This window comes from Camarhynchus parvulus, chromosome 4, assembly GCF_901933205.1.
Source record: "Camarhynchus parvulus chromosome 4, STF_HiC, whole genome shotgun sequence".
Classification (NCBI taxonomy): domain Eukaryota; kingdom Metazoa; phylum Chordata; class Aves; order Passeriformes; family Thraupidae; genus Camarhynchus; species Camarhynchus parvulus.
The window spans coordinates 23,252,326-23,273,675 of NC_044574.1; the positions used below are offsets into that span (position 1 = coordinate 23,252,326).

The following is a 21,350-nucleotide window of genomic DNA, read 5'->3' on the forward strand; positions in this document are numbered from 1 at the left end:
AAAACCAAGACAGGAACCATTTCCTCTGGGTACACAGAATGTCCTTCATTGTGATTCTTTCAAACAGCCATTCCCCTTGTCTGACAGATTCCCCCCAATAAAACAACTTGCTGTCATTTGTTCTTCCTTATTCTTGAACTGTGGCTCTTTCTTTCAAAATAAATTTTGCAGGGGGAGGAGTCTGAACTGGAGATAAAGTCATGCAAGCTAACAAACCTGTCATTGTCTTTTGACAATTCTTGCGCATCTGCTGAGGCTGGAACATCTTGTGATATTTTTCTTCTATGCTTACTTCCTCTTATGGAAGTTCCCAATTAACTGTGATATCCATAGAGTAAATAGTGAACCCAACATACAAAAGCCAAATTGTTATTACACAACACCAGCAAATCATAACAGATGGTTCCATGGGTATTACATACTAGAAATTATATTTTTGAAGTCACAGCCAAAAATTTTAGATTTTTAGTGTTTGCGAGGAATATTTGGAGATCAAAATATCTGCTTATTAATTACAATGGCCATACTACAGAAACTTACACGTGTGAAATGTTCATATTTTGACACCAAGGAGAACCCTGAAAAATTCACTTCAGTTCACTTCAGGAAAATGACAGAACATTCAGCATAAAATAATTCAGTGCCACTTAAGCATATATATATATATTGTAAGAACTTTGTGTATGAACAATATCTCCGAGTTAATCTAATAAGCAGCAAAATATCTTTTAAAATATTATGCATATTAGAGATACACAGTTCACTGACTATAAAATCTTCATGCTATTATGAATTAAGAAGGAAAAAACCCAACAAAACAAAGCCCTGCTTAGTCAAGGAAAATGAAAGACAGATAAATAACCAAGCCACATAACTAAGTAAGAGGTGGACTTTTTAACAGCTTTCTTATTTGTAATTTTCTGTGGTGTTGCTAACAACAGAGAGCAAGAAGAGTTTAAATGACAAAAGCTTTTCTTTTTTCATTGTATAAGCATTAATTGTACTATGAGATGAACTGAAGTCTGCATTTCAAAGAGAGATTTAAACTATATGCTATATAAAACCTCCAAAGTAATGTATTCAACCACAAATTAAACTCTGAATGCCACATACATTTCAAGAGTGTAGAAGTAAATACACCAATTAAACTAGAAGTTAAAATTATCATATTGGAAATTAAAACAAGAACTTCAGGTTCTAGAGGCAGACTTCTTGACCTCCTGATTTTGGAATAGCAGTGTCATTCAACTCTCCTGTACAGTTAATTCTAACAGAAATCCTGTGTATTTGAATAAGCTAAGTCTACACATAATAGTCATGACTGAATATACTATAACTTCTTTATTAGCAGGAGCCTTAATTCTTATCAATGTTGGTTTAGATAGGTATAAACAAATTAGTCGGTGAAAATTAGTTTACTTAAACAGAAGTTTAAAGCATCTACAATCAGTCATGGGGGTTTTGCACAATGTCATTACTGGACTGAAAGACCCTAAATGTAACATTTTCACACTTGGGTATCTTGTATGATTTCATTATAATTCTGTTAAATTTGATTCTGTTAAATCTCATCTCTGAACTTCAGCATTTACAATGCTCAGTCTGGAGACAATTGTAAACACCTTATTATACAATTTGCTCCAAAATCCTGCCAAGTACTGCCAGCTTTAACACCACTCAAACGTACTCTGGTGTGTTTTGGATTTAAAATAATCAACAATTAAATACATATAGGGAACCATTCTGGGTACACAGCATGTTTGGATATCTTTTTCTCATCTAGAGTCTGAACAGATCACTTAGCTTTGTTTATCAAAATGATTGTGAAGTTAGGGTTTTGAGGACCCAACTTTTAGAGGTAGTGTGCACCCAGTCTTCATTGAGACTTGTGGGGTTCAGCAATTTTGAGAACCAACGACCACATGTTCTTTTTAGCACAAATAGTAAAACTCCTGTTTGCTTATGTCGTGTAAGACTGAGTGACAAAACAGCAGCTTAGAAGGCAAATTCTTACTGAAGCATAAAAGTTACAGATGCAAAAATGCCTTAGCAAGTCTCCTGCTGAGATCATAGCACAGGTTACTTGAGGATAGTCTGGCTGCTGACTGAGACTTCTGAGACTTTACTTTTCTAGATTCTACTAAATTATCCTAGCAAGTGATTTCGTCTTATAAATATTTAGGAGCATCTGCTTTGCTTTTTAGAGAGATGAAATCTGGAATTTCCCTTTACTCACAGTTCCAAGTGCTAATTGGTATGATCTTTTTGGAGGGTGGATACTGAGCAATAAACTCCATTCTTGCAACTACACAGAACACTGTTAGACTGCTCTTGGTGACTGCCCAAGAGCCTGCACCTATTATGTGCTCTGTTCACATTCATAACACAGGAACTAGCGCTCCTCCAAATGATCCATTTTTACCCACCTCACACTGAGGTTACAAAACCTCACACACATTTGTGGCATTTCTTCTGACTTTGGACAAACTCACATTGTTAATAACTAGAATCCTCCAGCCACAACAAACAGATCTGGCTGACCAGTGTCATTGCCTGTCAGTATCTTCTAGCAAAAAACCAAAAATATTTAAAAATGCTGAATTTTTTAATTCAGGGGGTGAAAATTCTGAACCGTGCTAGTTTAGATTTGCATCTGACAAGCCTGAGGAAAAAGGGCAGCAAACGTGAACCCTCCTTTCTTCCTCCCAACTTTTGAACTTGGTTCTCGGGTTCCTTTCTCACGACTTCAGCCTGTGTTCAGAGGCCTCAAGGTTCAGAATCAACACAACTGGGGGATATAGCACAAACATCATGTTGAGGACAAAAAGAAAATCCTTCTTGGGAAAGAACATAGAAGATTTTGAAATTGTGCCTCTAACTGGGAATCATTAGCTAGGATGGCTAGGCCTGATGTAAAGGCTCCACAGAAAGGACAACTATTCTCTACAGAAGCCTCAATATTCTGCACCTATGTGTCAGCAGCACCTTTCCAAAACACTGTCAAGAAACCTCTTGAAGAAGGGCCTGATCCTAGAGAGAATCTTCTTCACACGTAACTGCCTTGAACAGTTGATGTACTCAGTAACTTAAAATTATATTAATTTAGGCCCTAAGAAAGAAAATGTAACAAAAACAAATATATGAAAATCAACAAGGGGAAGTACATCACATGAAGTTGATGTATACTGTAATCTTAAAAATAATTTACCAAATTAGGGTTGTAATCAAATTCACCCAACTGCTCACAGCTCATAATTGTTAATGTTATTTTAAAAGTATATATATTTTTACTTAGGAAAAAAAAAAGGAAGCACTTTGTAGCTTATTTTTCAATAGACATTGAACTAAGTTCAATACAGAAACAAAGAAACTCAGCTATTTTACAGGTTACAGTTAGAGCAATGTACATAACTTGCTCAAAGTTGCTCAACCTATCAATGTCATGTCAAGAAACAGAACTCAAAACACAGACTCACTTCTCAACCTCATAAGTTTTAAGAGAGCAGTTTAAAAAATTTAGACATCATTATCTTGCCATATGAGTATGTGCAACTTCATACGTGTGGAACTACCTTGACCACAAAGACTTTGCTGGGTAGTTTCCTTGGTTTTATGCAGACTGAAAAAAAGGCATACAAAAGAAACATTTCAAGAGGAACAGTGTCAATGCTGCCAAAATGTAGCTCTGGGAAATAATCAGAAAGCTATAATTTGTATTGTCTCTTCAGAAGCTCATCAGAAAGTTGGATACACAGATTCTAACTGTACGTGCTACTGAATAAGCAGCATCAAAAGCATCAGTAACTGCAAATCTGCAAGAGCTGAAGTAATGCCTGAATAACCACCCTTCCACATATCCTCATGTTATCCTTACCAGATTAATCAGTCTTCTCATTGCATGTTCATGTGAGCAAATGCATTCACAGGGATCAAATCCACCTTCTGCCATGGCTCTCTGGATAAACCTGAACTTGTCTGTGAACACCTAGGAAGAATAAGAATAAAAGGACAATGAACTCTTTCTCAACTGACCTTATTTTCCAGAGACTCACACATCAAGTTTCAGTTCATTTAACGCCAGGGTGAAAAAGCAAAACAAAGCAGGGTAATCCTATTATTCCTTTGGCAGTATGAATGAAGAAGTCTGGAATGTGCAGTTACATTTTGATGTTGCTGAAAACACTGTCTCACAAATTTTTTTTGCAAGACTGTGTTTCTCCCCTGGGTTTTCTCACATACCAAAATGAAATACATCCTAACAAACAAGAAGCACAAAGATTAAATTCTTGTCTCTCATCTGCACAGTGGGACTCTTAAGTGTACATATACAAATTGAAAGGTCAGGGGAACTTGCACTCCTAAACCCTAATAAACTGCTGGCATTCTCCCTCCAGATCAATGTACAGGAAAAGAATTTAAAACTCAGTAAGTTTTTTGCTAAAAGAAACAATCATCTTTGTTGTATACTGAAAGTAAGCAGCAGGGGTACAAAAGTGAATGTACTTGGAAACACTTTAGAAAGTGAGTTTTGCACACAAATTTTAGATCAAAGAAGTAGGTTAATCACTTAGCAATACAGAATGTTCAAAGAAGCTGTAATGGACATGGTAGGAAATCAATTCTAGATTATTCATCTGCTGAAACCACCTATAGCAGACATGTCAGGTGTGTTCAAATATATGTTTACTTTTTACCAATAACTTTTCAGTGACTTAATGGAGGGTCCAACCATGCAGCAGACTGCAAGGCATTTCTACTCTTGTGGTCAAATCTGGGATTGATTTCTCTCAAATGAGGACCCAGGATATATTAGGTAGTTCTGCAAAACCATACCATAAGAAATATTTCAAACTTGCCATCTGTAAAGCTGTATTCAGAATGTGTTAAGTGTTGCATGCACTCAGGCTCTGATGTGACACAACTGGCAAGCTTGCAAAAAAGACAAACACAGCAGTGCAGAGCAGATGCAACCTCTCAATTCCTAAAACAAGTACTTTGTGAAGGTACCAGCCATTTGATAAGGGTGCACTGAATCAACAGACGTGTTCTGCAGTCATTGCCTATAAAAACTTACAGCCTCAATCACACATGAGCATTTTAATGTTTCAGTGTCACTAGAATGAAGAGGAATAACCTATATGCCTGTAAGACATCTTCATTCAACAGAATATAACACTGCTACAGTTCTACCCTCCTGGGGGGAGAAAAACGCAAATGCATTTCAGAAGTCCTTCCTTTGCTAATGCCTACTATTCTTCTGAAAAAATCTTTGCCATGCTGGAGAGACCAGAGAGTAAAATAAACTGAGAGATATCTGTCTTAATCATGGAGTTTGAACACGAATGCCCTTAATCTGTTAGGGTCTTCACTTTTTAAAATGAAAACTGAAAAAATAAAAAAAAAGTTGAAGTGATGGAGGAAATTATTTTTGCCTCTAAGAAAGCATATTCTGTCTATGTAGTAAGAAGATGACTGAGAGATGATTATGCAGCCCACAAGTACCTTTGAAAAGAAAATCAGGCCCAAGTATTGAATTTTTCAATGAAGAGGTAATCAAGAACCAGTAATTGGAAGCTGTAATTAACCAGATTGGAAAGAAAAGCAAGGCATACATTTTTGACATCACAGAAACTGATCAGTGCAACAAACTGCCCTGAAAGAAGCAGTGGGATTTCCCACCCCTCACTGCATTCAGATATGCTTCAGTAAAATAAAGGTTACTGAGTAAAGTACAGAAGCACCCAAGTTCAGATATAATGGCCTCCAATACATAGGAGATCAGATGATCTAATAACTATTTTAAAGAATTATTATAAGGCTACTACACTAACTTACATGAAATTATTTCAGAACCACTAGAACCACATGATAGCAATAGAAGAAATTATTTAACTACACAGTCTCCCTGAATAATATACCACACCAACAGAGGAGCATTTCTAAAACAATCTTAGGATAAGGAACAGATAAAAGTACTGATTACTAAACAGTGAAAAATAGCTTCTCTGGATGTAATGCTGACATCCACAAGAAGGTATTTGAACAAGAGATGAACAAGTTGCAAAAAAGTATTTAATTGTAACTTGAAATAATTTAGGGGTCGGTAACACCTAATGATGTCACAGAAATTAACAGACAAGTGTTTATATTAAAGAGGACTGAACAAAAAACAAACACCAAGTAAGACTCACCACTGGTAAGACCAGGATAACATTCTCTATAGAGCACATAAGAGAAAAAAATTAGACAATAAAGGGGAAAAGTTAATCTGTCATACAACATCATAAATTTAAACAGAGGTGAACTAAAAGGAATTTACCCCAAGGCACCTGTACATGACAAATTACCTCAAGGAGATAAAGAAAGCTCAAGACATATCACCAAGTAAAATGCCATCCAAACTTTGAACAAAAGATCTCTTTAAAGCTTTCCCACCTTCACATGATGCTGAAACGAATCATCCTTTTTTCCCTCCAAGCCTATAACAAACTCTTTCATTGGCAAAGAACCAAAGATTGACCAAATATTTTGGGAACAGCACTAGGTTTTCCCCTAAAAAGAAAATGCTAAGGTTGGGTTAGTTTAATATGCTTAAAATCCAGGTAAATAATTCCCCTTTATGCAATTATTTTTTGATGGAACTGAAGGTAACAGAGATTTTCTACGTCTGCCCAATTACAAAGAAGAGAGAAACGCTCTATAAGATGATTTTCACTTGCAAAATGACACTCTCATGTCTTTATTTCACTTTAAAATATTCTTGAATTAACTGTTATTTGTAACACACCTCAAATGCATAAAGTATCAAGCTCTGTAATCAGATCTTAAGCTTTATTAGCAGTTTGTGACCCTGTCTAAGAATAAGAGACTAGTATTTTTATATAGCACAAAGCAGGATTTCTTGGCTCCTTAGGCAGCCTGTTTGTATCAAAATCCTGTTCCAGAACTGCAGCGTGCTTCCTGCCTGCCTCCCGGTGCTTGCAATTGTCTGATCTCACGTCAGCAGCTAACTTGTTCTGCTCAGCTCTGACCTCTTTGCTGTGAGTCACACAAGCTCTCCACCTTTTGCAAATACAGTCCTTCTGCACACAATCTACCACAGAAAATGGGAGTACAGGCTCTATTCTTTTCCTCCTGACTTGGAGAAAGAAATAAAATGCTTGTAGGTTTCCTTTACTTATTTTTTCCAGTATGTTTTTCTGTTTATTATCACCTTGTTTTCCTTGGAGTTGACAGAGTTGGTTTGTATCAGCTGGTAGGATCACAGCAATTGGTAAGGCTATGATGTCAAATACCTGCAAGTCCTCTGACTGGCAGTGTCTTTTACATAACTCAAAATTACCATATTTTGGATTTGCCATATTACTGCTAGCACAGCATTTAAATCACAGTGTTTACAAACAGCTGGAAGACATGGTCAGTAAATATGCCAAAGCTCTCTATGATAACAGCTGAGAAGATCTATTATAGCCTCCAGACTAGCAAACCAGCAGAGAGCATAATAAAAGAGAACATTAGTAAACACGAACAAATATGATGTACCATCAGAGAGTCAATATGACCATCCCAGTGTAAAGAGGCCCACAGAGGTAATCATAAACAGAACTGCTGAAATTAAAGCACTGTGGTCAGAGTAAATTCAGGAGTAAAATGGAGGATGGTCTCTCATGATGTAAGTCAGAAATAAAAGCCCCCCACTACTTTTTGACTTGAGTATCTATTTGAAGTTGCAGCCAGTGAAGCCATATGGAAAATATTTCTAGTCTCTCATGATTTAAAAAATAGCATTCTCAGTTATAGTAACTATTGTAAATTGTTTCTTTTATTATCTTCCCCACTCCCAGCCCTACAGCAGTGTATTATATTTTATACATCCTACTATCAAACCCACAATCTTTATGGCTACAATCTGGCTTGGGGGGGGTTGTCCCTAGAGACTGTTCTGTATTTTGAATTATTGCAATGACTATACATTATCTCCCAATTCTGCAACACCACTCCTGAGTAAATAGCATGCAGCTGGTGAGCTCTGGGAGACACAAATTATACTCTGCCTTGCTCCACTGTAATAATTACAAAACTGGATTCCTTTCTATCGTGAAGGCAAACAAGAATGTTTGTGCATTTTCCATGTGCTAGATGCCCTCCAATGTGATCCTAATATGATGCTGATTAGCATGATGGTCAAAGTGTACACATTGGTCATCTCTGCTCCTTGGTACAAAAGACTGTGTAAAAGTATTTATCACTCCAGGATTTGAAGAAACACTCACTTTATATAATACATAAATCAGAATAACTACAGATTTATCAGGGACTAAACCAGCCATCTTCAGCATCAAAACATTAAGCTCATCAACTCTTTTCTTTCCTGGATCCAGGCACTTAAAATGTAGATTGTCACAAACATGATAAATGCAATGGCTGAAGATTCCTCTGCTAAGAACTATTTTCACTGTGTTACTATTTTACTGAAGACTGAAGGTAAGAAATCCATGGGAGCAAAAATACCTCATAGCACAGCAGGCAAGTAACATAATATTGCCACATTACTTTAAAGAGAAACAAAATCCTATTCAGATCCTTGCTACTGCTTTTCAGCCAGCTGTAGTAACTTGTTTGACACAACTGTCAAATAAGAAGCCATCAAGTTAATTTTACTTCTGAGTTTAGTTTGGAAAAAGTGTGGCAGAATAAATGAAAACATGTATCAAATTTAAAATAAAATCAGAGAAAAAAAACCCCCAAATTAATTGCTCTGCCTCTTGCAGGCATTTTGAAAAATTATAAAGGGCTAAAATAGCAAAAGCCATACACAGAGCATGAACGACTCACTGGCCCAAAGATAAAATGCTCATTTTTATCTTACTGTGTGAGGCAGAAACCCTCTCTCTTGTACTCATGCATTATCTACTAAAGCATACAGGTTTCCTTAAAAATTATGTGTTCCCTTGCCTTTTCACCTGCATCTAAGCTTACTAGTATCAATGTCTTCTCACAATACCAGACTCTTTTTGTAATTCTTCTATTCACAGCATGCTCCAAGTTTGGTTCTTTTCTATAATCTTTCCCACCTCCAAATATTTTCTTCTAGAATCTAAAACATCCTGTACATTGGCCTCATATGACACAACACAACACCCTTGCAATCCTGCACATCAAGTCCTGTCCCAGAGAAACTACCAGGCACTGGGACAGTGTAACCACAGTACCCACTAACTCAGGGAGTGAAAATTTGCTTCAAGCAGGAAGAGACTGGTGTGGTAAGTTCCTCCTAAAACTCCTGATCACTGCTTTTATAGTAACCTCTTCTCCTCCTTGGCCATTCTGCCTCCCTAGGCACTGTGAGCACTCGGGGGGTAACTGGGACCCCAGCTGACTTGTTACTGGGCATTTCAAAATGCCTCTGAGTACAACTGGTTGCTCCAAAATCCGTGTCTAATCCTGCCTCTTTTAGGGAGTGGACCCACTGAACCCTGCCTAGTCATACAGAGTCCAATTCAACATCTGTTGTACAGTAAAATAACAGATAAAGGTATATGCAGTAGGGCAGCACTGTTTACTAGTGACCAACCAAGGGAAGCCAAAATATTCCAAAACAGTGAATCCCAGGCAAACTCAGAATTTTCTGTATTTGTTATATAATGCATTTTCCTGTTGATTACCATCTTTTGTAGTATTTGTACTTCATGCACATCCCGCCCCCTCCACAGAATCCTGAGTGTTTTGTTACTCTTCTGATGAACTACCTACATCCAAATCACTAGCCTATTATTTAACTTCCCATTATTTCAGTTGTACAGCTAAACTTCCTGAGTAAGATAGGGCATGAAATTTTATTCACTGATTTCTGCAGCATGTGTTTCTTCAGACTAGACTGCAGCACATAGGGAAACAATATGCATGGATTTTGGGGTTTTCTCTTTAAAAAGCCAAACAGATGTATGTGTACATAGGACTGGCTGATTTCACCAGCACATAGCTTTGTAAAATTTCTAGTTCAATTGCTACTACCAGAAATGCAACACATTTCCTATCACCAGGGCAGTATAGAGGAGGAACAAGGCAAAAGTGGTAGCAGAGCCATTAAAAAAGCAAAGGAAGGCAAACTAAACAAAACTACAGGACGGTGTAAGGAAACAAAAGCATTAGTAGTTGAATAGGGAAGAAACTTCACAAAAGGAACTATGAGAATAGGGACAAAACTAAAGAGAAAAATAAGCAGTACTTTGAAATAAAGAAATGCTATTGTGTTTGAAGTTAACAGGGGCGTGATTGTAAGGCAATAGAACCCGCAATAAAGACAGACACCACACTAAATCAAAATCAATCCAGAAGCCAAGGGCCTGGCAGAAGTAACCAGTGGAGGTGGTCTTCATCTTCTATAAAAAAGGTTTTAAATTGTTTGGGTTATAAAATTAGCAAAAATAAGCTTGAAGTTTTCTAGGAAAACTTCCTTTACAAAGCAACTTCCTCTGTTCAAACAAGGCTTAAAATAACTTCTGCAAAGAAGAATCTTGTATACAAATTGATACTAATTAAAACATTCCAAGCATCTCTTCTGCTCTATTACTGTAATTTAGATAGTTCAAGTAAATATTCCCTCATAGAACTAAAGCCTGAAACATGGCAACATTATATTTGGCTTTCTATAATGTTGATTTTTAATCCCTTTTATTAATAACCCAAGAGAAGCTCTCTCTCATCTCTTTCACACTTACAGCTGCACCCTATTTTTACTGGAATAAATACTATGACCCTCATCAGATTTAGTGCACCAGGATCTAGTAGTTCTGCATGACCACAGATCTCTAGAGAACTATTGATCTTTTGCTACCAGGCCTCCTCCTGGGCATAAAACTGAATTTTCAGGACCAAAAAAAAAAAAAAAAACCAAAAAAAACCAAAAACAACACCAAAAAAACCCACCCCACAACAAAACCAACTGGCTTACTGGGCAGCAAAAGCAAACCAGCCAGATATATGCCAGAAGGAGAGCTGCCACAGTAAAGCATGGCTCCAATTACAGCTTTCTTCAATTAATTGTCCCAGTTCAGATCACCCATTTAGCTTTTCTAGGGAAAAGAGCTGCAATGATTTTGATGGCTGATTCCAAAGTGGGTTCCTAGGCACAGCAACACTTTCACAGCATAAAGCAACCATCTCCACCCCCCTTATAATTCCAGGGGGTAGGGGAGAGCAGCTGGGTTTGTACTTGAAAGCAACAGCACGTCTCCCTGGACTTCCAGCTGTAGCCTAATGAATTGGCAGGTAGTTTTTTACAACATTTCTCAGGATAATTAACAAGATCTAAGATGAGCTCTTCAATGCAGATTGAGCTAAGCCAGTTCCCCTCATGGAAAAGTCAGTGCTGACCCATACACACAGATGGAGGCACCTGGTGGAGTTCTTGTTGGATTCAACCAAGTTGACTCACACTGGTCAAGTAGGAGCTCAAGACCCCAGCAGGAGCTCCACAGGAGAAATGCTCACCCATCCTGCTCAAGGCATACTACTTGGGTAACTTTGCTGCTGTGCCACAAATCACCTCATAAGTAAACAATGAATTAATTTTCCAGTGTCACTCATCTGGTGTTTCTTAAAGATGCCGACATAATACAAACCAACTCCTTAAAAATAGGGCAAAGCCAAAGAAACTAAGAAATGTTGAGCCAGCCACTGAAGGATACTCCAGTGACATCTGAAATCAGAGAAGGAGCTTTTGAGCAGGGACAGACTTGAAGCTGAGAAGTAACTGGTAAAAGTCTGAGGTATTTTCCTGGTGGTCTTACAGGACTATTAGATACATCCCTTGTCTTCACTGTGTGACCACCACAATATTCTGAGCATTGCTGGGTTGCTAATATTTTCACCCTAAAGTGGACATTTGGAGTTGCTCTGTGTGGGGCAGAATATTCTTCTGAGCCCATCTGCCAAGCAACAGTGCTGGCACCTAGAGCAATGAAGCAGGAATCAGAGCATAAAAACTTCAACTACTTAAAATTATGGTCAAAGCCCTTTCATAGCCAAGCATCATCACCCTTCTCAAACCGAAGAATGTGAAAAAGTTCACACCCCTTCAGAGAGTGGCAGGTTCTAATAAGAACCTGGCAGGAAGCTTACTATTTTTGGGCTGGGCTAACCAAGTTCACAGGTATGCTGTGGCGCATCAGTTCAACACAGAATGGCATATCAGGGAAATACAGATTATATAGATGCTTCTTTCAGCATAGTTAAGTCTTGTCAGTGTCAAGTACAACTCTCAGAGGACAAGAACCCACTCACTGAAACTCCTCACTGTTCCTGTACTGTTTGCCCCCTTTTCTTTCCTGGTCAGACCCCAGTATGTCAGGACAAAGATTTCAGGCTTTAAAGGCAATAAGGCTGATGGCAGTGACATGGCCAAAACTGAACTTTCAGAGGGAGCTAAATAAGATCTACCAAGATTAAAAAAAGCTATTTACTTATTCCCATGCAGGTGGCTCAACATTTCCTCTGGGCAACACTTGAAAAGGAGCTAATTATGCACATACAGTCCATGGACCAAAAAAGCAGTCCAGCTATTTTAGAATTCATTTACTGATATTTGATACAGAATGTTATTACCAACTCCAGCTGTCAGCGTTGGTCATCCTTTTGTTAAAATGATGACATTTTTCTGAAAGAAAGCTCTCAGAATACGAAAACCAATTAAGAGAAGATGTCAGTGACACAGAGTATTGTCCAAAAATAATACCCTCTTTCTGCTAAGTAAATGCTTCAGCTTCTTCTAGTGTAGGAGACTGACAGTGGTCCAGGACAACAAAGTTATTCCTATTGTGTACTAAGTAACTAATGGCTATTAATAATTTTATTGCACATGTTAATGCAAAAATGTGAGCTATCCTCTGTAAAATTACTAACACATTTTTCAACCAGTTTTCAAAGCAAACTGGGCCCTCTCCTGTAGTCTTCAGTAAGGCAAGAACTCTCACTGACTTTCATGGTCCTTCCACCTCAATACTAAGTAGAAAAGCTGGGCATATTAGCACACACTCCTACTTTATGTTAGTGCCTCCAGCACTACAAACTGCTGGCTGACATTCCTCCTCCCATTCCCAAACAAGTGCGAGTCTCCCAAATTCAGCACTCCTGCAGCTGTATGAGTGATGCACTGCTGCAGGAAGCAACACATACTAATCCTGAAAACCCTGCTGGCAGCACTTCTGTAGCAGCTCTGCGAGGACACCCATGCTGTGCCAGGCCAAGCAGGGCCAAAGGCTTGTGCTGCTTTGGCAGGCCAGATTCTGAGCAAGCGGCTACATAGGGAACAGGAGCACACCTTCCAGGGAATAGGCAGAAACTGCACAGGGAACAGGAGCACACCTTCCAGGGGATAGGCAGAAACTGCACAGGGAACAGGAGCACACCTTCCAGGGGACAGACAGCAGCTGCACAGGGAACAGGAGCACACCTTCCAGGGGACAGACAGCAGCTGCACAGGGAAGACCAGCACACCTTCCAGGGGACAGACGTGCTCTTGCAGGGAAGCAAGAATAAATAGTACCCCTGCAGAAAGAAAACTGCAGAGGTGAGGATCTCATAGCCCCCCATGGAAGCAGAACAGGGAACCAGACTTAGCTGTTTATTACCCCACCCGAGAGATGCTTTAGGCTTAACTTTTGGGCTTCATAGTACAAAACTAATAATTTACTTTTAAAAATATTAGAAAAGTATGCTTCCATAAGAAACTATATAACCTATTGTGCTGGTTTTGGCTGTCGAAACCTGACTTTGCACAGTGTGTAAAAGAAAAAGGTTATGATGAGACACACCAGAGTGGCCCCGAGCTAACCATGAGTAGCCAGGAAGTTATGCAGCTCAGGTGGCCTGCAGTAATTAATTATTTCAAATTATTCTTTTATAAGTGTTCATAATTCAGAAATTTTTAGACATTTTGTTTCTTTGCAAAATTAAACATGAAAAAAGTCTCTTATTCACTCCTTTACAGAAAACATACCGTTTAAAAATAAATAAAAATGAAGCTTTTTCCACCATACTGAGGCAGCAAATTAGCCCTAAACCATGAGCTATGAAGCTTTTTTATACTACTATATTAAGAGTACAATTTTTGCATTAAAAAATACCTTACTAAATCCTTAAAACTATAAAAACACACTATTCCTTAATGTCACTCTGATCACATACAAACACAAAATTATACTGAAATTCTTTGGAATACTTTCATTATTTTTTTCTCCAGGGATGACATATGTTTCTAATAACTTGCCACTGAGCAAACAGATTTAACAGGGTAGCAGCATGCTGAGAAAGATAGCAGGATTTTCAATTTTCAGATGAAAGAAGCTCTATTCCGTGGCAGCCCTACTTCTAACCCCTTTAGGCCAGATCAAATTTTATCTGAAACTAGCTGGTGCCAGTCTTCAACTTCAATGGAAGTTGAATCAGTTGTTTTTTTTTACATACCTGCAGTAAACAATTTGAAGCTTATCAATTAGAATTTTTTAAATCAGTATTTATACCAGAGGGAATCTGTAGCAATTAACAGGATTTCTGGACTTGGTTATTTACATATGTTTAGCTACCAGATGACCCAGTTTTTACCAGAGAATATCATCCATCTAATTCAGCAGACTCACGGACTAGTTTAGGTTATCAAAAGGAAAGTGTTATGCAAATTACACAACACTCCCCTGCACCTACTAGCAGCAGATTTTTAAATCCATTATATTAATTTGCACAACAAAAATCTATGGTTCTGTTTCACAAGATCAGGATTAGTTTGCAACACACATCTTACTTTTTGCTCCACCATTTTCATACAGAAAATAATGTATTTTTCATCTTTAGACACTTCTGTTCTACATACTAATTTGAAGCTAAACCATCTGAAAATCTCCATGGCTCAAAAATGTCCCTTTTATATAAGAAATATAATAATAGAATAAGAATATTTCTACATTTCACAGAGCTCTCTGATAAAATGTTTACCTAGTATTTTCAAATAGGGGTTTTTAATTATGGGTCACATCGATCAGTCTCATCTAGATACCAGGGTGAGGAACCCCTAACAACACTGTAATCACTTGCACTGCAATCCTTGTTAAAGTAAGGTTGCTCACACCAGGAAACTTGCTTTCACACTTGATTTAGTTCAACTGCTTGAAGAGCTAGCCCCAACTTTTCTTCACACCTTCATGTAATTTCATTCAGACAGCTGTTTTTTTCCCTAAATAACATTTTAATGTGTGAAAAAACCCCATAAATTACTTTATCATGTTGTCTAAAAATATTTCCCTGCTAAAAATAAAGATTTTATGATTAACTAATGGGAAATATATGAACATATGAACAAGAAAGACCAAAGCCTTAATACTAGAGGTCTGTATTTGACAAAGATTCAACAAATAAAGTAAATGAGCATTGCAGCTGCTTATATAATGTAAATGGTTGCTGCTACATTTTTGTCCAGCTTTTCTGGTTTTTTTTCTGATAAAAATCTTTTCATTCTGAGGAGTGCTCAGTGGTTTGGATCTGACATTTGTTTAAAAGCTTTATAAAGTGAGAATGAAACTGTATTTAGCTCCAGAAAGCCATGCTTTTTAATACATGCAAAGCTGCAGAAGAATCAGAACTAATCTTAATGAGGAAAACTTTTATCAAGTGTGATTCTATCTGTTCCCGCCCAAATGGAACTAATTTGTTCAATTATCTATAAAAATACCAGTTAGACACTTAAACAAAAGCTTCTGAAGCACATCTGTTCAATTAACAACAATGTAAATGCACAATCACTCAATCATGCCAAGGGCTGCTCCCCTAAGCATCTTTTCAATTTTTCATGAAAAGCCTCATCAATCATCACTAAGGGACCTCTTTCTTGCCCCAGCCTCAGCCAGTAGTGTGGAATAGGTGGTGAGAATAGGGAAGAGGATAGGACCATATTTCTTCTCTTACTGCTAGCAGAACCACTGTTCTGTCAGCAAAGTAAGACTAACACAGCTAACACACACTGCTCCTTCTCCTACCCCTGACTATTCCTTCCTAATGAGGAGCTAAGGAGTCTTACTTCAAATGAGGCTCATTGGGAACTAGGGATGCTAGCTGTTGATGAGTGAAGGTATATGAGCTGAAGGACCTCTTCTGGGAAAATAATTCCTTTTTCTTTTTACCAGAACAAGGAGTGCAAGATTTAGCTCTGTGACAGAGCCTTAGAAAGTTTTCTTCACTTCCACTGTACTTACAGAGAGTTTGGGAGTACTTGGATTTCCAAGAAGTATTAGCGTTTTGCAGAATCAGCTGCCTCATTAACAACTGGATGGATCTATATGCATTCATAAATTGAATCTCTAACCCAGAAAGTTAAGACAGAAAGTGTTTAACATCAAGTTAATATCAGGTATGTAAATGCAAACATGCAGAGTGTGTAACAGCATGTATGCAAAGTACGCTCACAGGCTCTCCGAGCTGTGTCCCAAGCAGAAAATGGCCAGATGACAACAGGCTGTATATGCCTAAATGCATCTGCCAAAACTTTTTCATATTTGTTGTGATGAGGAATCTGAGAAATGTTCAAAACATAGAGAGTAAGAATTTGATACTTGGTATTGTCAGGGCACTGTGACATTTGCCATTCATATGCATTTATAAGAAGAGAAGATCTTGCTACTTTCATCGTACTGGCCTTCTGAAGTCTCATGATGTTGTTGCGTGAAATTCTGGTATGACAAACTTCAGCAGAGACAAAACTTGGTCTTTAAGAATGTATATCAAGTACCCATAATACTTAGAGGGAAAATTCTAAATGTACAAATGTAGTTTTAGTTACACATTTGTTATGCAAATAACATCCACACAGCACTTATTCTGAAGTTTAAATATATGAAAGTAGGAAATGAGAAGTTAATAACAAAACCAGAAGTCAGTTATAAACTAACTTTCTCCAAAACTAAATACCAACTTCTTGAAAGCAGGTAAAATAGTTTAAAAATTATTGAAACACAATGAATTGTTTTAAATGTAAAATACTTCTTTAATAACATTTGTATTATTCTCATTTTTTGCTTAGAATAAAAGAACATGGACTGCAGAGTATTGCTCATGTAACTGGGCCATGCCATTTGGAACTTAATGGACTTGATTGTGGTTTACGTAAGGTGTTGCAAAACCATCACAGTGTGCACAATATAAAGAATTTCATAGAACCTTGTCCTATTATAATTTTTTCTATAGTCAGCAAAATAATATCCAACTAGGCTAAAAAAAGATCCACCCAGAGCTACAAAACTGCTCCTACCATCATCTCAGTTCTGCAGCAGACCAGGGCTTTTGGTCCCCAGTGGGTCAGGGACGTCCCTGCCGGCCTGAGAAGCACGTGCAACAACACAGTGTGGAACTACCAGTAACACATCCAGTGTAACTTTGCCATTGCTTAGCTCCTTATACAAAACAATCTTAAATTACTTAAAATACAGAACTCTGTACCACTCAAAAGTTAGGCAAACATTGTAAATCTTGTATTTTACAAAGGGCAAAAAGAACCAAAAATGTTGGACTCACCCACCACAGTGGCAAGGGAAAGAACAGTGGTTAGAAGTGAATCAACTAATGACTGCTAACATTACAATTAATTTCATTTTGCAAACTGCTTCTACCATTTCAAGCCTCACTGTCAGTGACAGGGTCACTTTTTAAAATCAAAGACTGATTTCTTTCATCTCATTGAGTCACAGGAATTGGATGAAATTATCAAGGATATAGGAAGAGATAAAAAAGTAAAACTGATCTCCCACACTTTGATTTTTTTGAACTTATGTCTGCTTTTGGAATGTAAAATGAATGAGTAACGGTGGATAGCACACTAACAGCTAAGCATTTAATGACTTCTAATACATAACCCATTAACACTCACTAAAGATACACACCTTCCCCAGCGGGAGCACTAACAACATTAACACAAAATGCTATTAAGACCCAAATGTTAGATGTCCTTGCCTCCAAAAACGGGAGTTGGTTTTCAAGACTTATCTATCTGCAGAGATCTGGATGTTCAGACAGTATTAAAACACAAACAGTCTACAATCTAAAAGGCAAACCTGAAGACACTTGGCTAGGCAAACAGGTGTTTGTCAGGAAACCAAAGTTTTTGATGTAGGTCTTACACCACATACACGCTGTTTAGCCAAGGCCTCACAACTGCCGTGGAAGGCAGCGGTTGAGCTGCAGGGCAGGACAGCTGGGGAGCCCAGCACAGTGGTAGCAGCAGAGGAATAACCGTATCTTGTGCTCTCCAAGGCCAATATACCCCTTCTTCACTGATTCCCTAGGAATCACATATTCGAGCATACATGAAGAGCTACTGACAGGAACCCTATCTTTAATAAATTAACAGCAGTGTGATACTGTCCTATTCCCGAGATTATCTTTCACATGACATTGTTTCATCTCTCCCACTTCAGCTGCACCCTGTTCGTAAAGCAGGGAGCAGTCTGGCAGCACACATCCTGGTGTCTGCACGCCACTGCCAGCTTCTTTAAAGAGAGAAACCTAAACCTCTTTGGCTCAAAGTATCAGACTGCGATCCTTTAAGGAAAAAAAGAAAACCGACAGAAGAGTGCCACTTCGCATTAAAATCCCCAATAACCAGAAAAACCACAATAAGACCAGCTGATAAGAAGACAAGCCGACGTTTCTCTGGTTTGGAAAAGAAGGAGAGCTGCCTGACACCGAGTGGAGAGGCTCCGGCTCTCCCGGTGTTTACCTTCCGCGGCACCCGGCGAAGCGCCCGGCGGCGGGGACGTTTCTGCACTTCAACAGGCTCGAAGTTACCCCCGCAGCCCCACCGGGGCTCGGCCGCCACTCCCCGGCCCCCGGACGGTTGGGCGGGGATGTCCGCGCGAACCCTCGGCCGCCGCCAGCCCGCGCCCCCCCCCCGGCCCCGTCACGGCGGCCCCGCTCACCGTTCTCCGGCCGCCGTCGCGGAGGGCTGGGGGCGGGGGCAGGGGCAGGGCGGCCGGGCGGGCAGGGGCGGCCCCGCGGCTCGGCCCCGCGGCTCGGGCCGGCTCACACGTCAGCCCGCGCCACGAGACCCGGATCTGCCGGCTCCCGGCGGCGGCGGCGGCGGCGGCGGGGCCGGGGCGGCGCCGCGCGGTCCCGCCCCCCACTCCCAGCCCTCCGGCCGGCCCGGGAGCCGGAGCCCTGCTGCGGGCAGGGGCGGCCGCGGCCCGGGCCGCGCTGTCCGGCAGGGTCGGGCTTGGCGGCCGCGGTAGCGCGGTGTGCCGGGCGGCCGCAGTGCCCAACAACGCGGCGGCCATAAAATAAAGCTCGGTAGGTCAGCGCGGGGAGGACACGGGGACAGGGCTGCTATAGGGCCAGGTGTGCCTGGGGTCCGCCACAGCCCCCGCAGCCAGGGCTCCGCGCCCCCGGCACAAACACGGACACTTCGGCCGCTTGGCCCCAGCCATCCCCACCGAAGTACGAGGGAATTTACAGGCTAGTTTCTCATCTTGAAATTTAAAGCCTGTTCAGGAGCTCGTGACTCACGGGCTTCTAAGCAATTAAAGCATCGCATCCATCAAAATAGGTATTTTAGATGCTGCGAATGAAGTTAGAAAGGAAAATCAGATTGTGGCTTCTCAGTTAGCCAAGGAGAGGAGTGTCATACTCCCAGTACAGAAGGATGGACCATATCCTGTCTTGGAGACAGTGATACCATGCAATAATGCAGTGGGGATTATACAGGGAAGAAAATCTTGTTCTCCAATATTTCCAAGGCTGGCTTACCTCCTCCAAGCGAGGAAACAAGGACAGTACTGCAGTTAGAGAAAGGAGAGTTGGATAGAAGTTGCAAGTGCTCTCAAGTTGATACCTCTGACCAGTGCCACATAGTCTCATATGACCCACATATGGCTGTTCTCATTACTATTTGCAGTTGTCATGGGATTTTCAAGCTTCCTTTTGTGGCAACAGCCTTTTTTCTAAAAGTTTTTTTTCCTAAATTTGAGTGTCTAGCCTATGCTACTTTGCCAAGTCTTGGCTGCACTGCCAGTTGGCAGCCTTGCATGTCCAACCATCACTGGTGCGCAGAGCCACCCCTCTCTGAAAGATGCAGGTAGACCAACTCTTCCTGGTTAGAGCTGGCCCTGAACATATCCATTCCACTTCTGAGAGTCAGGAGGTAGGCTGCCTTTGTGTCACAGTCATGACTTGCTGTGGATCTTGCCTCTTCTTTCCCATGTTTTAGTCCTTTCTCATGTCTTAGCACCCAACTAAGCAGTGGCAGTACTGAAAGGGAGGCAAGGCACTGACACAAAGCCAGGCCATCGCACAAAAAAGCTAAACTATGCAGAACTTGTATCATCTTGTTTACCTGAATCCAGGGAACTAAGACTCTGGTAAGGTACTAGGGATGCTAAAACTTACCTTTAATTTGGAAGTATGAAACTATAGCTCTTCAATGTTTCCTGGGAGAACAGGTTTCTTTACAGCCTGTTCAGGAGTTTGGACTGCAACAGGAACTATGAAGATTGACAATATCAAGGTATGCTTGCCTTGAAGTTTACTTTGGCTGTCCTGGCCAAACACTAAGCTAATCTAGACAATGGTGTCAGAGGGTACTCATAGGAAGAATGATTAACTGTTAGCTGTATCCTTCTTTCCAGCTCTCCCTCAGCCTTTCTCCTAACCCTTCACCAGGAACAAGCCACCCTTGAAACAAGCAAAGGCAGCTTCTCAATACCATTAACCAGTCTTGCCTGTCTGTCTCCCACACCTCATACACAGGGCTAGGCATTGCTCTAGAAAATAGATCTGAGATCCTGAAATCCCCAAACCAGACACAGCTTACCATTAGTCCTGATTCAAACAAGACAGGAGAGAAATGCCAACAGCACAATAGCAGAGAGGAGGGTTCCTTCTGCCAAGCTGAGGCAGAAATGCCGAACACTTGTATTTTCTTGCTGAACAGCTCTTGGACAAGGTCAAACAGCAGTTGATAAAATTATAGCAGGCATATTTGGAGGAACCATTGAAACTGATAAGAGAATCTCAGTGATTCATTCTTGGAGAAGTGAATTTGAACAATCCTAGAACTGGAAGGGCAAGATGAAGTGAGCTTGAGCAGCAGCATGAGATGCCTTGTCAGAAATAATAGGAGGCTGCAAAGAGTCTATATAGGAGAGGCATGAGTTGAGAGTGATGACAACTGAGTGATCTACAAGGAAGCAGTATGCAATGGTGGCACAGCTAGAGCTCAGATGTCTTCCTCACTTTGAATCAAATGCAGCCTCCTCAGACCTCAGTGCATTATATCTTTCTGGCTCATTTCTCACATTGCCCCATCCAGGTACTTG

General features: G+C 40.0%; 1 protein-coding gene across 2 annotated transcripts in view; it reads right to left on the bottom strand.

The window, feature by feature from the left end:
* The window catches only part of SMIM14 (small integral membrane protein 14), a 38,520-nt gene extending 19,414 nt beyond the window's left edge, over positions 1–19,106 (bottom strand). Inside the window, exons 1-2 of one of the 2 annotated variants that reach the window (XM_030947982.1) lie at positions 18,960–19,106; positions 3,875–3,985 (exon numbers count right to left, since the gene is read on the bottom strand). In XM_030947982.1, the coding sequence (XP_030803842.1) occupies positions 3,875–3,949 (75 nt within the window). In that variant the 5' untranslated portion in view covers positions 3,950–3,985; positions 18,960–19,106. Of the gene's footprint in view, positions 1–3,874; positions 3,986–18,760; positions 18,899–18,959 lie in introns of those variants that run through there. The other variant, XM_030947983.1, reaches the window with a different exon arrangement.
* Positions 19,107–21,350: the final 2,244 nt, after the last annotated feature.